We start from the raw sequence: 18,005 nt of genomic DNA, 5'->3' as shown, positions 1-18,005 counted from the left end.
TATAATCAAACTTTTAAGAAGACCTCTAGAAAACACGACTAAGCAAACTTTCGATCAAATCTATCTATATAAATATCTGATACAATTTTTTGTAACCATATCCTTTTATTTTCTTTAATTTACTTTCAATATTTACCTTCACTCCAATGCAAATTACTAGCTTAAAAATTTCTAATATGATGTCAAAATAAAAATGAGTATCTATTTTCTATCTTTTATCACATAAACGAAAAGGTCCCGCCCTCTTAGCGGCAATACGACGACGTTTGTTTCCTCCTAGAACTACACAAAATTTCCACACTCTTGCAACTTCTCTTCCCGTTGTGGTTGCAGCAATAGCAATAGCAATAGCATCAGCATCATCAATGGAGAACGCTGAAGAAAACACACTTCGAATCCTAATAGCAACGGATTGCCATCTAGGTTACATGGAGAAAGACGAAGTTCGCCGCCACGATTCTTTCCAAGCATTCGAAGAGATTTGCTCCATAGCGGAACAGAAGCATGTCGATTTCATGCTACTCGGCGGTGACCTTTTCCACGAAAACAAACCTTCTAGGTCAACTTTAGTCAAAGCTATCGAGATTCTCCGTCGCTATTGCCTCAGTGATCGACCCGTTCCTTTTCAAGTTGTTAGCGACCAGACTCTCAATTTTCAGAATACGTTTGTTTCTCACACTGCGTTTAATTCTCGCTGTTATGCTCTTTGCTGAATAATAGTAGTTTTGGTAGTTCTTATGTGTTGTATAGGTAGTGAATGTTGTGTTTTGAATTTGGTTTTTTCTTTTTGTTTCACAGGTTTGGTCATGTAAATTATGAAGATCCTCATTTCAATGTTGGTTTGCCTGTATTTACCATTCATGGAAATCATGATGATCCTGCTGGAGTGGTATGAGTTATGTCACTTATGCACACCTTTGGTATTTTTGTTGTATCTATTGTTTTGCTTTTAAGTTATTCTCTTACTTACTTGTGGTCCGTTTGGATTTACTTATTTTAGATGATATCCTTGCATAAACACTAGTGAGATTGTTTGAAAGAGCTTATAAAAAAAGCTTATGATATGTCTATAAGTTGTTTTCAGCTTTTTTGTATAAGTATGTGGTATAGCTTATGGAAACAACTTAAAGCTTATATGAAAAATTTGACTTTATTTTATATTTTGTTATCCAAACAGGACCTTATATAGTTGGTGCTATTCTACTTTTTATCTGTGGACTCTTTACGTTAGGATATAGAATTTGGCTTCTATACGGTGAGGGGTTCACCTTAGATGGGTAAATTGTGAAGTTAAGACTGTTCATTGGAAACTCAAAGCTGTAGAGTTTCAATGTGGTAGTTTGTTATTCACAAGTATGTATTTGTCATATCCAATTATTAGTGGTTTTAAATTTTTACTTCAAAGTACACTACTCACTTTAGAGGCTGCAAATCTATCGGCATAACTTGGTTAAGGTATATGTAAATCCAATGGCATTGACTTGGTTCGTTAATTTCTGCATTTTAACATGGTAAATAAAAAAGAAAGATGATATGAAGAAATAATGTTTGAAGAATTTATATCTAGATAAGTAATTAAGTATTCATTTATTACACCATTTAGTTTTCATTTCAAGACGGTACTGGATGAAAATATGTTACTTGTGGATATTTTCTCGGGAATTCTGTTTTCAAATTTTAACTATGACCAGAGTTGTTAGCCTTGTATTCTGCATTGTAGAAAGAAAAATTCAGAGTAACATTGAGAAATGTGCTGTTTATACGTTGTTGCATACACAAGATTTTCTATATTATTCCTAGATTGTATGTCATGCTGTGAAGGTTTGATGATCTTTATTTACTTATTTTACTTGTTAGGTTTCAGGTTTCTGACAGAGGACCTCTGAATAAGTAGGTTGATACTAAGAAGAATAGTCGTAGTAGGACGAGCAAGGTATTTAGAGCCTTAGTGACTATTAATAAAAATAGAAATAATCATAACAGTAGAATAATAACTACCTTTTCAATTTTGGTGGGATTTGTACATGGGTAGTTATTATAAGGTAATTATGAGAATAGCGTGGGACACCTTGTGGGAATGAAATTAATTAAGAGAACCAGGTCTCCATTACGAGTCTGAGGTGGGTTTTTACAATAAAGATTGGCTTTTTGCGTTCTTTCCAATCCATTTCTATTAGTTTCCCATTGATATTTGTGTTGTAAAAAATTCATTTACATTCCAAGTGAACTGATTTTATTTTACTCTATATGCTTGACCACATTTTATTTTGTCTACTTAATTCTATTCTGTTCACAACTATTCTAAATTACGAAAAATTGTATTTGTTGTCAAATTATTATGACAGGACAACCTTTCTGTCGTTGATATTCTCTCAGCATGTAATTTAGTCAACTACTTTGGGAAAACGGTCCTTGGGGGTTCAGGTGTTGGTCAGATCACTATCAACCCTATTCTTATCAAGAAGGTTTGTAGTTGACTACTGTTAAACTGATCCAGACACTAAAATGGGACGGGAGATATGAGAAAAGCAGGATGGTCATAAATCTCATTTTGTCTTGATATGTATTTCTATGAATTGCATTTCAGGGTTCAACAGCTGTAGCTCTATATGGTCTGGGAAACATAAGAGACGAAAGACTGAATAGGATGTTTCAAGTATATAACTGATAAACTTTACTCTCAAGTCTCAAGTAGTTCATTGATAAATTTAAGTGTACTCAAATATGGATGTGATATATTCTTTTTCAGACACCACATGCTGTGCAGTGGATGCGACCTGAATCTCAGGAAGGATGTGAAGTTTCTGATTGGTTCAATATTCTGGTACTTCATCAAAACAGGTTGTCTATCTTTGTGTAGCTTTTTTGAAAGATTGTGTTTAATATCACATATTAATGAAATGTGTTGATTAACCCACGATCTACATATTTAAAAATTATGTAGATGTAAATGATGTTCAGTGTGAGATTTAGGTTTTAATTATTAAGAGGAGGATTAAGAGATTTGTGAATTACATGAGTGATTTGCACTCAGCTAATCCATCATTTATATACAACTAGAAATAAATTTAATTTACATTTACAAGGAGATTAATAACAATGATATTTCCTAGGTGCATGTATGTTATTTCCTAAATACATGACTAACTTGATTGCTACAACTTCCAATACTAATAATTGTTATTAATTCCAACACCCCCCTTCAAGCTGGAACATATAAGTCAAATGCTCCAAGCTTGAAACAAATGTATTGAAGTCTCGGTCCCCTTAGAGTTTTTGTGAAGACACTGCTACTTGGTCATTTGAGGTAACAAGTTCAGTCACGATTTCATTAGAAAGAACTTTCTCACGAACAAAATGACAATCAATTTTAATATGCTTAGTTCTCTCATGTAATACCGGATTGCAAGCTATATGTAAAGCTGCATGATTATGACAAAATAGTTTCATTGGCTAAGTATATCCAAACTTCAACTCTTGAAGTTGTTTAATCAAGATAAGTTCACAAGTGGCTGTAGCCATAGCTCTATATTCAACCTCTGCACTGGACCTTGAAACCACAAGATTTCCACGTGTTGAAGTGAAATGCCTATCAATAGGCAAACCTGCCCAATCTGCATCACAAAATAGTTGGATTTATAAAGGTAGTCCTTGTTCTGGTGCCCTGTTAATGTACTTTAGCATTCAAGTCACTGCATCACAATGATCATTATGCGGAGTGCGGACATTGTATGAATTGACTTACTACGTCAACTGCCAAGGAAATATCTGGACTTTTTATAGTGAGGTAAATGAGTTTTCCAACCAATCTTCAATATCTTTTTGGATTAGAATAAGACTCCCCTCTGACTAGGAAGTAATTTTACATTTGGATCCATGGGACTGTCAATTTGTCTACAGTGCAACATACTAGTTTCTTTAAGTATGTCTAAGGCATACTTCCTCCGTGAAATGATAATCCCATCCTTCGACTGAGCAACTTCAATCACAAGAAAATATTTTAGTTTCTAAGTCCTTGGTTTAAAAGTAGCTACATAAATGTTCCTTCAACTGAGAAATTTTTTCTCCTGGTCATTCCTTGTGATGACTATATTATCTACATAAACCACCAAGTAAACGCATTTATTTAGAGAGGTATGACAATAGAAGACTGAGTGATCTGTAGTGAAGAATGAATAACTGAATTTCCCAAACCAATAGGCATGACAACGGGGCCAGGTTTTACCTTTTCAGTATCCTGACTCGAATCCTAGTTAAATACCTGCTCCCTGCCCCAAATTCAGACGGGATAAATAATTAAACCTAAAATTCGTCCCATATGAGTTCTAATATCCCTGCCCAACTTAAGTTGAAATAGTCCATTTCTTCAAACCCATAATTTGTCCCCAACTCTAACAAACATTAACATACATTAGAAATAGCAAATTAAAAGAACGTTGAAAATTTTCAAACATACATTTCAAATAATAAAGTGCAAACTAAAATATTAATGTATTAACCAAACAATTAATATTCTAAATTGTAAAAAATATTCTAGATTATCAACGTGGTGAGTTTAGTGTGGGTACCAGTGTCTCAATTATCCATGTCATGTCCATCTTTTTAAATTGGGAAAATTCCAAACCCAGTTAAAGCGGAGTTTCCTCGTCAAACACAAGACATGTTTGGGCGGGTACCCGCCGGTAAGATTTTGTTGCCATGTCTACGAACCAAGCTCATGGAGATTGTTCCAACCCATAAAGAGTTCGTCGTAGTCTGCAAACCAAACCAAACTTTCTATGAGTATCAAATCCAAGAGGTTGCTCCATATAAATTTCTTCTTCTAACTCACTATGAAGAAATACATTTTTAATATCCAACTGATATAATGACCAGTGACGGATGGCAGCTATGGCAATAAATAATCGAACAAACGTTATTTTGGCCATAGGGAAGAAAGTATCTCCATATTCAAGTCCATAAATTAGGAATATCCTTTTGCTACAAATTGGGCTTTGACTTTGAGACAATCAATCTATCCATTGACCCCAACTTTAATACTCCCTCCGTTTTTTATTATAAGTCGTTTTTAACTTTTAACACATATTAAGAAATATAACAATTGTGGTATGAAAAAGAGAAATTATTAAGAGTCTTACAAAATTGTCCTTCGTTAAAGGTATTGGAAAGACAAATTGACATAATTGAAAGGAGAGGGAATAATAAATATATAAGGATGTAATAGGAAAAATAACATTAATGATTCATTGATATTATAAAACGACTTATATTGTGCTACAAAATATTTTCTCAAAACGATTTATAATAAAAAACGGAGGTAGTAATATATACTCATTGACATCCATTAGGTTTCTATCCTGGAGGGATAGGAGTTAATTATCAAGTACCATTATGCTCTAAAGTCTGCATTTCATCAATCATGGCATGTCGCCATCCTGGATGATCAAGTGCCTCGAAAACATTTTTAGGAATGAAATTAGAAGACAGCTGATACAAAAGAATAATAAGGAGACAGATGATGGTAACTTAATAAGTTATAAATAGGATGGGAATTGCGAGTAGACCGAATACCTTTTCAAAGAGTAATGTACAAGATTTTCTTCAAGAAGGTTTGTAGTAAGGCATCCATTGGTGCAAGACATGATTCAAATGGTGTTTCACTGCCTTCCAATTTTGTATTAGCAACACGTGGGCGGTGTTGGTATACGATGGGTGATCTTTGAGATTGCTTAAGAGGAGGATTGTCAGAATATTTGTAGTCAAAACTGATTCTGGGACAAAGGAAGGCGATGGACCAAGATAAGGAATTGGAAAAACTTCTTGAGTAGTATGAGACTCAACTATGGACGTGAGAAGTAAAACTTTCTTCGAAGAACGTTACATCTATAGAAATGCAGTAACGATTCAGCACAGGGAAGTAACATTTGTAACCTATAGTACCCCATAAAACACATTTTATGGCTCGGGCAGAAAGCGTATCAAGACTTGGAGACAAGTCATGAACAAAACAGGTGCATCCAAATATTCAAAGTGCAATATGAAACAATTGTTCTTTAGAAAATCAAATGAAATGTTGTATTTTATGATCAAAGAGAAGAAGAAGGTATTCGATTAATAAAAAAAATAGGACGTCAAAATTGCATCACTAACAAGGTCCGAATAGTTTCAACAAGATGCATATTCTTCCTTTTAGCTTTGCCATTCTGTTGAGGGGCATGAGGACCAACTAGATTGATGGAGAATACCCTCTGATGATAAAAAAGAAGAAAAATATTCTTTTGCATTATCACTTCTAAGAATTTTGTTTTTCTTACCGAATTGGGTTTTAACATTGTTGACAAAAGTGGTGAGAATTGACAAAAGTTCGAATTATTCTTTCATTGGGGGATTTTGGCTCTCCACCATCGTCCGCCATTGATAACACTGGGTGCATGTATATTATTATCTAGATGCATGACTAAATAGATTCTAACTAGATTGCTACAACTTCCAATATTAATAATTGTTACTAATTCCAACATTCCAATACTAATTATTGTTACTAATTCCAACATTTCAGTACTAATAATTGTTAATCGTTCCAACATTAATCAACATGACAGTTGATCTTGTTTTGAACAATGGTATTGGGGGATTTTGGCTCTCCACCATCGGCCGCCATCGACAACACTGGGTGCATGTATATTATTTCCTAGATGCATGACTAACTAGATTCTAACTAGATTGCTACAACTTCCGATACTAATAATTGTTACTAATTCACATTCCAATACTAATTATTGTTACTAATTCCAACATTTCAGTACTAATAATTGTTAATCATTCCAACATTAATCAACATGACAATTGATCTTGTTTTGAACAATGGTATGCAGAGTAAAAACAAATCCCAAAAATGCAATAAATGAGCATTTCCTTCCACGCTTCCTAGACTTCATTGTGTGGGGGCATGAGCATGAATGTCTGGTTGACCCACAGGTGCGCTGATTAAACATCTCTTATACGGGCCTAGATTGCTTATACAGGCCTAGATTGTCTACATGCTGTGTTTTGCAAACTTAATATGGATTTTTTTTTTCAGGAAGTTCCAGGGATGGGATTTCACATTTCACAACCAGGGTCGTCTGTTGCAACATCACTTATTGATGGAGAATCGAAGCCAAAACATGTCCTTCTTTTAGAAATTAAGGTTGTCTATATAGTGGGAAACTTAATGACTCTTTCGTAGTAGCAACTATTGTCATATCTACATATTATATATAAGTTCTTGAATTAATGACTGTTAACAGGGAAATCAATATCGCCCTACTAAGATACCTCTAACATCTGTGCGGCCTTTTGAGTATACAGAGGTCAGGTGATATTATTTTGATTTCTTTTGTAAATACTCCCTTTTTGAACTAATTCGCAAGAACTAAGAAAGTTGTTTAATTTTGTTTGTAGCATTAAATTTGTTAATAATTTTGTATTATTTTTCCAAAACTCCCCTTAAAATTGTTGGGACTTGAGTCACTCTTTCCACTTAGTTAATTCGTATTAGGACTCATCACTCTACTCCACCTTTCTCCAACCCTCACAAGTGAGATGATGAAATAACCAACGTATTTTGAAAAAAATAACATTTAATGCAAGAGACAATTTGGAAGGTGTCTAATAAAAAGTGACAATTTTTTTTCTTTTCAAAATAGTCTTATATATTAACTTTATAAAGGGATGCAGGGAATATCAAATATCAATTAAGTATAACAAAAGTCATCTCTATTCAATGACCATTTAAATCTTTATAATGCAGATAATACTAAAAGATATTCCTGATATTGATTCCAATGATCAGAATTCTATTCTTGAACATCTCGACAAAGTGGTATGTGGGTTTCTTGATATTGAACTTTTTTTTTTCATGCTGTATAATTTGCTGTGCCCTTTTGGTTGATTAGTGCCCGGGGAGAGGACCACTTAGGTGTCTGTTTCAAAAGTTTTAGAGGTCAATGGTTTGGTTGGCTGTAGGCCTGATTTATGATAGAAAATGGATGCATTGTTTGATGCATGTAGCCGACCTCACCTAGTGGGATAAAACTTGGTTTTGTTGTATATGTTTGCGGGGTGTGGTCATATGTGTATCAATGTTATTTTGATCATAGATCATTGTACAGGTCGAGAAGCTTCTAGAAAAATCTAGTAAGAAAGTTGTCCTAAGAGCAGAACTGAAGCTTCCACTAATACGTATCAAGGTAATTCCTATGTACTGGGACATGGCTTCTGAAAATCACTTCTGTATTCCAGTGCACTTCCTCCTGTTTAGCACTTCACTTTGCAGAAATATTGATCTGCAATTCATGATTCTATAATCTTACTGGTTTTAATCTGACACTTATCTTATACAAAAGGTAGTAATTTTCATGATATCCAACCAGTTAAACAGTATCCATCATGCATGGATCCCTCAGAAGACAGTTTGTCATCAGTACTTATTTGTACTTCTGCTTAGTGTATTGGTGTTAACAGACATCTAGTTTCATTAGGTATTACATAATGTTATCTGGTATAACTTCAAGTCTCAAACTAATAAAGCTTAATTTACAGGTAGATTACTCTGGATTTATGACTATAAATCCTCAAAGATTTGGGCAGAAATATGTAGGAAAGGTAGTTTCATTTTATCACTCTTCCTCAATAGGTGTGCTAATGTTAATTTTACTTGGAGTTTGTTTTCTATTGTTGATTGGTCATCCTTATTTTAGGTTGCAAACCCGCAAGACATCCTTATATTTTCAAAGGCATCAAAATTGGAGAAGGGTGTAGGTAATTTAAATTATCTTTGTTAACATTCTATATCGGTTCATTTGACATTAACAGTGTCAGTTACAATATCCACGGCAGACATCTTTGATCAGTTCTCTTTCTGAATCTTGACATAGTTTATCATTCTTTCAATTTTTAGGTTGCAAAGTACATTTTTTGTGCAGGTTTATCTATTTATTTCTTTTTCTTAAAGTTCTGTTTAATCTTGTTCACTCCCACCTTTGACACTGTTACTTTGAGTATCCAACCACCTAGATAAGATATTTTTATTATTTTATGCTATAAATGTTACATACTCACATTAAGGTCATGTTGAAGGAATATTATTGTACATATTAATAATTGCTTACAAGGCATATGCAATCTCTATTGAAAGCAAACTAAAATGCACCATGTTGGTTAACTGGCATCTGGGAATTTGGTTGTTTACCCCTGCACTTTTCATTGGTAGGAAAAATTGATGATTCGGAACGACTCCGTCCAGAAGAATTAAATCAACAGAACATAGAGGCTTTGGTTGCAGAAAATAATCTGGTATTAAAATCATTTAGTACTTTAATCCTTTAGTCTTTCTATATTTGGATTTATTTTCTTGTTTCAACAATAAACAACCACATAGGTTTATGTGACTCACTGACTGTGCAATTGTTATGAATCTTCATGTGGCATGCGGTAGAATGTTTCTTTCGATATATGGTTAAAACAAGAAGCAGGCACAGAACCCCTCCTATACTAACACAATTTTTCTCAAAAAAATGATTTCTTTCATGTTTGTTTCACCTTTATCAAAAGGCCACAAATAATGAAGAGATCCTAATCAAACTACCCCCGATAAGGAATGATTCTGTTACACAGAATCTTATCTAGATAATAAAATAAAAAAGAAAACTACTATTGATAAAGGTTCTGTTATGCAGAATGTTGTCGAGATAATAAACTTTTAAAACAAATTTTATAAGAGATTAAATAATCCTAACCAACAATTCCTAACTAACCGGAATTTAAAAAGATGAAATAATCCTAATTTCAAGAGTTAAGCTGTTGTCTTCTTGCTCCTCTGGTGCTATCCTATGTCCTATATATGTAGTAGTTACATATTATATTTTAAAGTCAATTTAATTTTCATGAATTTTGTTGGGAACTCTTAGAACCTGGGCTGGGCTTAAATCAACCTTAGGGATGTCCACCTTTTACCGGACAACTTCATTAGTATCTGGAATTCTAGATCGACTTTACTTTTGTTGAAGGTAAAATATATAAATCAAATGTAAAAAAATGCTAGTATAATTTTATTTTATCTTTGAATGTATCTAATTTATAGTAATTTTGCAGAAAATGGAGATACTTCCAGTCAATGATTTGGATATTGCTTTACACAATTTTGTGAATAAGGATGATAAAATGGCATTTTACACTTGTGTACACAACAATATCGAGGAAACACGGGTTAGTTTCTTTATGGCATTTATCCTCTGTATGCTTTTGTCCGTGATACTGATATGCTGGAATATATAGTACATGCTATATTCCACACCCTATTTACTAAGAACGAGTACATTGTTTCTTCTTCATATTATTGTATGTGTTACGTTAATGTCATATTCCTTCCTCTTCCCGTGATGACTAACTCTTATGCTTGCGCAGAATAAAATTGCTAAGGATTCAAATGAGAGAAAGTTTGAGGAGGAAGATTTAGTTGTTAAAGTTGGAGAGTGCTTTGAGGTTAGAAGTTTCAACAATGTTTTTCATTAGTATAGGAATCAATTGTTCTCCATTGAATTCAGGTTTAAAATTCACTTTGCCTTGGAAGGCCTTTTTTTCTAGGGCTTTCATGAAATAGCATTATAGTGGTTGCAGATAATCTAGACCTTCATCAATCTTCTTTTTTTGTTTGTTGCAATATTTGCAATTATTGGGGCCTTTGTGATTATTTTATTAGGTCACTGTGATCATAATTGTTTGATGGACAGAACATACGTGTCATCAGTGACTGTTATCGTTCTCCTTTTTGTTCTAGGAACGTGTTAAGGAGCGATCCACACGCCCCAAAGGATCTACACAATTCACTCCTGGTGCTCACTCCTTTGAGGTAAACCCGACAAATGATATTATACATTTATACTTGCTATTGCAATTTGCAACATGATGGAAAAAGTAGGCTTTTGGGTAGGTGATATTATTCATGACCTTTATTCTTTGCTTCTCTCTTTATTCTATATAGGATTTTGAAGGAAGAAGTGCTGCTGGAGCTGATAGTGCAGTTTCCTTCAGTGATGATGAAGATGCAATGCCAATATCGAGCTCAAAGCCAAGCACTAGAGGTCGAAAAGGATCCTCTGCATCTCAAACTACAACCAGAGGAAGGGGCAGGGGCAGGGGTAGGGGCAAAGGCAAGGATTCCACATTGAAGCAGACAACCCTTGATGGATCTTTAGGGTTTCGCTATTCTCAAAGGTTGCATTTGCTAAGAAATAAGTCATTTTAGTATTTTTATTTATTTCTATGATTCAAAGTAAATCCAGAGGGGATATGGAATACTTCCATTTTCATTTAACGTTCATCACTTTCCATTGAACAAACATGTCTTTACAGCTACATATATTAAATATCTTTGGTATTATATTAGAGTATCTTAGTTTATCATCTATGACCAGCTTCTAATCTTAGAGTATCTTGGATTAGTTTCTATATCACTTTGTTATTATCACGATTTGTTTCATAATTTTCTTATTTGTTTAGGATTAGGAGTCTTGCAAGTACCCCTATAATTAAGGTTATTGTTTAGTCTTTTGTATCAAGTCAATATCAAACTAGTATATAGATATTATCATGCTTCACATGGGAATAACATTTATTTTTTAAGCTTGCTGGTGGCCAATGGCCACAGGCTATTATGCCGGAAGCTGTTTTGTTGCTGAATTGATGTCTCTCAAGATAAAGATTAGAAAAACAGGCTCACAATTTCCTTGATTGAGATATCAGCTCTACTCAGTTATCCTGTCTCAATATATTTAAATTTATATTATTTTTTAGAGTTATGATTCTGATTTCTTCGTTGCTTCATGCATCCTTGTTGCTTTGGCCAGTGTGGACAAAGCGCTTCTAAGAACATTGTAGGATTTATACAAAGTCATTCTGATATTCCCTTGCTGGTGCCTTGACTGCGAATATAAAGCCCTACATGATTTCATGATTTAATGCAGGTCGGCATCAGTTTCTGCAACTGCCATCCGAAGTGGTGCTGATGATGGCGATAATATGGCTTCTGGTTCAAGTGAAGATGCCAAAGGAAATGCAGTCGAAGAGATTGATGACAGTTCGGTATAGATTAATACCAATTTCTCATTTTTTGCTTTCCTTTGTTTACAGTCCCGTCAAAGATGAAGTGTATTGAGATCTCTGGTTCAATGCTTGTCAGTGTGCTTTGTGCAACCTGACAATTTTATATGCGCATTGGACTGTAATTTTTTGCCCAATATCCTTGACATTCTAACCTGCTGCATCTTATATTGCTTAGGACAATGAATCCAATCTACCGACACGGAAAAGAGCTGCTCCAAAGGGACGAGGTAGAGGTGCTACACAGTCTTCTAAACGGGGGAGGAAATCAGATAACTCTTCAATCCATAGAATGCTCATGAACAATGACGACGACGATGATGATGATGATGACAATGTTCAAAAGAGATTAAACCCGTCTCAACCTCGGGTTTGTGCCCTCTTGCAATTCTTCACTTGTTTCTGATAGGATCTATATTACCAATGCAAAATGCGTATTTGAACAGATGGTGATCCATCTTGTGTTCGTATACATTTACTAGTTATTGCCCTTATAGCTAGCAGAACAAGAGAATTTGAACTATGCTTGGGTGGCAAAGACCTCAAGTATACCTAATGAAATGGCATAAAAATGTTGCCAGGGATACTTTTGATAGACCACCTTTAAATCTGCACGATTCTGTGAAATTTCTGCATCTGGCACTTGCAAATAAAATTTTGCTAGTGACAAATAAGTTTACTCATTCAGTCTAACTAAATCAATGTTGTTAAGATGAATTGAAGGGAACTGATTGCTGACTTTTGGTTTCCTATACTTTGACTTATATCTTTTATCTCACCATATTGCTGGGAAATGTTCATCCCTGATATAGCTCTAGCAAATAATAGAATGCAGCTGCAGTCAGTTTTGTCAAGCTGTGGCATGGTGCTATGACATGGAGGATTTCTGTGCCAGCCCCAACACCTATTATATTTGCCGTAACCCTGTGTTTGTGTTTAGATGATAGATTTTTGCCTCACCGTCATAATTTGTCACCCACCATTGGTCACACTCTACGGTTGTTAGTGAAATCTCTTTTTCTAGAATGTGCTTTTTTGATTAATAGCATCCTTGGAATTGTGATGTTTTATGTAACTAAACTATTTTCCTTGGAATTGTGATGTTTTATGTAACTAAATTTTCCTTGGAATTGTGATGTTTTATGTAACTAAACTACTTTTCTTGTTTTTAGGTGACCAGAAACTATGGAGCTCTAAGAAGGTGAAAACTAGGTTTTGTTTGATGTTTTCAATAGGCCTCACTAACTAGATAAACACCGCCATATGATGAATTTAGCTCCATTACCTTGTAAAACAAACATCAGAATAGTCTGTTAACTAGTTGGTAACATTTTGCCTGGGATTCATAGATACTAGGTAGTTTAGTTTACCAGAGTTTAAGAAACAATAGCAGACTGAAGACAAAACAGAACCTTGTTTAAGAATGGGTCCTTCGGCTCCCCAGCCACCATGTTTATGTGCTATGTTGAATGTGTTCTATTTTATTTTACATTTTAATGGGGATGGGAGTGATGAAGCCATTCAACTAGGCAGTGACTGCTGTGTAAAAGTGAGTGAAATGGATGCATGTATTTCTTTCTTTCGTTTACTGTATTTACAAGCGTGTCTTGCTGCAAAACATGATTACCCAATTGCGAATGTTATGGCAACAAAATCTAGAAACTTAACTCATCATAGATAATGGTTTTTCAGAGGCAATAGAAAGTAATTTTTTTTTCTGCTGTATTCAACTTGAAAGTCAATAGAAGCACTTATGACAAGAGCAGTAGAAAAAGGAAATTCAACAACAGACTTGTTATCTTACTAAAGATATATTTATATTTTCTTTAACAAAGTTGAAGCACATATGTGCATACAAGATGAGAGAAAGCTATTTGGACAATTGCTTAGCATGTAAAACACTTCTATTTGGATGCCGTTAGAAATCTTAAAACAAAAACCATATTTGAGACTTGATATGATATAGTTCACCAATCATTTAAGAAAATGGTTTAGTTTTAAGTTGAAAATTATTGAACATGCTTTTATTCACAAAATTTTTAACAAATTTTTTAAGCATTTCAACATTTAATTCTAAATAGATAATAAACTTAGTCCAATTCATCTGTATCTTGTAATGCATTATGCATCTACATTATTTTGTTGGATGTAATGCATCTACATTTAACATTATGTGCACACGCATAATGAATAATAAATATATTAAACTATTAATCAATAATTTTATGGAGATCAGGTCCTTTCCAACCACAAGTTGAGTGTGTTGTCAACTTAACATTGAAAAAGTCTTATATAAGCGCTTATAATTTTGCCCTCTTTTTTATTTTGGTCAAAATAATTTTGCCCTCTTAAATTTCACTAGGTCCAATATTTTAAGAGACATTTCTTAATGCATTTGTTTTTTAGCTTAGCTACCACGAAAAAAATATTTAAATGATCCAGATTTTGAAGATGTATTTTTGAAATATTTTAGAACACATATTTATCTAGTAGTAATACTATAGATTGTATTTTATTTTGATATAATGATACTTTATCGTTGTTTTTGATTTCTTTGACATTTATTGATCTTTTATTTATATATAATATTTTTGGATCATATGGATTTATAAACGTCATTTTTTTATATCGATTGTACGATTTAAATCTCGTCACATAACATACTACATAATGTTTATAAATCTTCATTTGAATACACGTAAATAAAACATAACATATTCTGATACGTCACAGAGATGTAACTCCATAAAATAAACGGATATATATTTTCAAAATATTTTAACGTTCAATCAGAATTTGGTGGGTCCGAAGATGCACCTTCAAAATCTAAAAACATTTTAGTATTTTCGCGTGATATTAAGTAATCATGAAGTGCATTAAAAAAACAAATAGTTGCATAACCCTAATCTTAATAACAAACTAGATTTGAATTCATCATATTCCACCTCCACAAGTTGAATTAGGACACCACTTTTTCTATCAATAATCATACTATATTTTAGTGTAAAAAAGAAATTTTAGTCTACCATTTCAGTTAATAGGCTAAAATCCATTTTTGGCCACATGGATGATTAAAAATAACAATAACTTCAACATTACAAAATCATTTGGTATTGGAAAATAAATTTCTGAAATTAAGAGAACGATTAGATGATATAATGAATCAGGTGATGGTAAATTTTAACAAAACATAGAAGAAATTTAATTCAAGACAAATTGTAAAGTGAATATGTATTAAATCAAATAAATATTCCAACATAACAACATTGCGGGGATAGCTCAGTTGGGAGAGCGTCAGACTGAAGATCTGAAGGTCGCGTGTTCGATCCACGCTCACCGCATTAAATTTTCTGTTTGATTTTCCTTTCTTGTCTTTTTCAGTAATGTATCTATTCTTCAATCTTGATGCATTCCTTTAACAAAAAATAACATCCTCTAAACAAAAATGAAAATAATTATAACATACAAATTATATTTTTTCAAAGAATACTTAACTTAAATTTTTACACGTAATTATTTTCATACTAAATTATATATATTTTTTTGAATAAACAAAAATATACATAAAATAAATATTTGTCCCTGAATTTTGTTGTTGTAATATCATTGAAATAAAAATGAAAATAATCATTTTAGCTTAGGTTTAAATAGTTTTTTAGTTTATGTAAGTTAGCGTGTTTTTGAATTTTGTCCTAAAATCTTTTTTTCGAAGTCAGAGTCCCTATATCTCACTTTCTTGATTGAGTTAGTCTCTGATATTAGAAGTTTGTTAAAAAAATGATGAGATGTTTAACGTTGCCTACATGGAAATGAATTTATATGTTCTTTTGTTTAATAAATTATGAGACCATTAAAATGTTCCCACCAAAAATTCCACTATGTTAAAAAATATGACATTGTGGGAGGGATGAGACAAACTGTAATTTAAGGTTTTGTCTATTTGGAGAAAAAACAAATTGTGATATTGTGGGAGGGAGGCGATGAGCGAAGACGGCGAGAAGCTCTGTTGGATGACCAACTAACGCAACTTCATCAGATTCAAGCACAATTCAGTAAGTGACGAAATTCAATTTGATTTTTCGTTACAGAGGTAGGTTTTTTAAAGACGGTATAGTATATTACACGGGGGGCCTAAGCTTGAACATTCATAATATTGGTTATGGTGGTATAACAATGATGCTGACAAGTACAGTAGAACGGTTAGTGATAGTGACGCTGAAAAGGTATATCAATATGCCATAGAAATGAAAAGTACAACACACATATTTGTTGAGCATACATGTAATGTTCAAGAAGTTGAAGTCGGTGATTTTCAAGAAGATAAAGTAGGTGATGTTCAAGAAGATGATGTAGGTAATGTTCATACATATGATGTTAGACGAGGGCAACAATTTAGGGGGGAGGGGGGTGAATAGATCGCAAATAAAATTTTCTTCGATTAAAAAATATATTTTAAAAATTAATTACTATGGCAAGCGAAAGAAATTCTGGATCAACACTCGTCTATCTCAAATCGTTATCGGAAGAATCAAATGTAAGTATAAACCCTAAAAAAACGAAGACAATGATGAGAAACGAATCAATATGTTTTCTGAAATAAGGTTTGAACAAATTAACACTTTGTAATCAATTTCCAGTGAATTAGGGAACAAAAATTAACTAAGACAATTTATCAAACACTTGGTGTGCAATAAACACCAAATTGATTTTCCTTTGTGTTGAAGATATAAAAAACTAATTGCAAATATCTTACAAAACAATTTGAATTACTTCAACATAAACAAAATTATCAGTTTATCAAATTGGACACTAATATATATATATATATATATATATATATATATATATATATATATATATATATATATATATATATATATATAGAGAGAGAGAGAGAGAGAGAGAGAGAGAGAGAGAGAGAGAGAGAGAGAGAGAGAGAGAGAGAGAGAGAGAGAGAGAGAGAGAGAGAGAGAGAGAGAGAGAGAGAGAGAGAGAGAGAGAGAGAGAGAGAGAGAGAGAGAGAGAGAGATTTGTTTAGGCAATTCCCCAATTATCCTCACTATGGGTACGTCTGCCCCCAATTTCAAATAGAATTGAGATATGTAATTAACCTTTGTAAGAGTTGTTTACTAGAGAAAAAGTAGCAATCCAAATCCTATGTTTGATGTTGAGCCCAACTTTTTCTCTCCCCTTGATCTTAAGCAAGATCAAGTGATCCAAGATTTCCAATTCGATCTTCCGGTTACCGCTACTCATTTGACATAAATTTGTTCTTCAAAGCTTTCACTCGGCTAAATCCTCGTTGCGAAATCTTGTACAAAAAACCCCAAACCAACCTTGATATTGGAAGAAAAACTCTAACTGGTTTTATCAATGAAACCCCAAAAGAATTCCAAACCCAATTTGGTTACAACAATCCTAAATTGGACCTTATCAATCCAATCTAGATGACACCCAATAAGAATGATTATGTGTATGCATAGAAGAAGATTGAAGATGATGAGTAATGCTTTGTATGTTATTGGTTTTAATGTTTAGAAAATGATGCATGAACGCATATATATATATATATGTGCGTGTGTGTGCAAGAAGGAAAATAACATAAAAACATATTTTTGAAAAATTACAAGTGTGGAAAAAATCAGAACAAAATGTGTTGACCTCAAGGATGTTCGATTCGACCCATAAAAGTATTCCAACTTCTATGTGTCGACCCATACATCCTAGGAGTCGACCCAAACAAGGCAAATTTTTTTGGCTTGCAAATGTATCAGTTAGATTCTATCTCAAAGAGTCACGTGTCAACTCACCCGAGCTCTGTGTTGACCCAAGACATCGGTGTGTCGACACATGCAAGGCATGAC

At 33.4% G+C, this 18,005-nt stretch overlaps 1 protein-coding gene and 1 non-coding gene across 2 annotated transcripts; both read left to right on the top strand.

Moving 5' to 3' along the window:
* The first annotated feature begins 200 nt into the window (after positions 1-200).
* On the top strand, positions 201-13,734 carry LOC127086416 (double-strand break repair protein MRE11). Its single transcript, XM_051027176.1, has 20 exons — positions 201-664; positions 799-889; positions 2,346-2,465; positions 2,588-2,656; positions 2,750-2,841; positions 6,876-6,978; positions 7,082-7,189; positions 7,290-7,352; positions 7,793-7,864; positions 8,154-8,231; positions 8,584-8,646; positions 8,742-8,802; positions 9,254-9,336; positions 10,135-10,248; positions 10,447-10,524; positions 10,820-10,891; positions 11,024-11,256; positions 12,006-12,123; positions 12,320-12,511; positions 13,314-13,734. The coding sequence occupies exons 1-20, from the start codon at positions 366-368 to the stop codon at positions 13,344-13,346; spliced, it is 2,142 nt and encodes a 713-aa protein (XP_050883133.1). The 5' UTR covers positions 201-365; the 3' UTR covers positions 13,347-13,734.
* Positions 13,735-15,409: 1,675 nt separating this feature from the next.
* Positions 15,410-15,482, top strand: TRNAF-GAA (transfer RNA phenylalanine (anticodon GAA)). Its single transcript has one exon. It is a non-coding gene; the product is annotated as a tRNA-Phe (tRNA).
* Positions 15,483-18,005: the final 2,523 nt, after the last annotated feature.

Source organism: Lathyrus oleraceus, chromosome 5, assembly GCF_024323335.1.
Source record: "Lathyrus oleraceus cultivar Zhongwan6 chromosome 5, CAAS_Psat_ZW6_1.0, whole genome shotgun sequence".
Taxonomy (NCBI): domain Eukaryota; kingdom Viridiplantae; phylum Streptophyta; class Magnoliopsida; order Fabales; family Fabaceae; genus Lathyrus; species Lathyrus oleraceus.
Note: the sequence above shows the minus strand (reverse complement) of the source record. Positions and strands in the feature narration are given on the sequence as shown.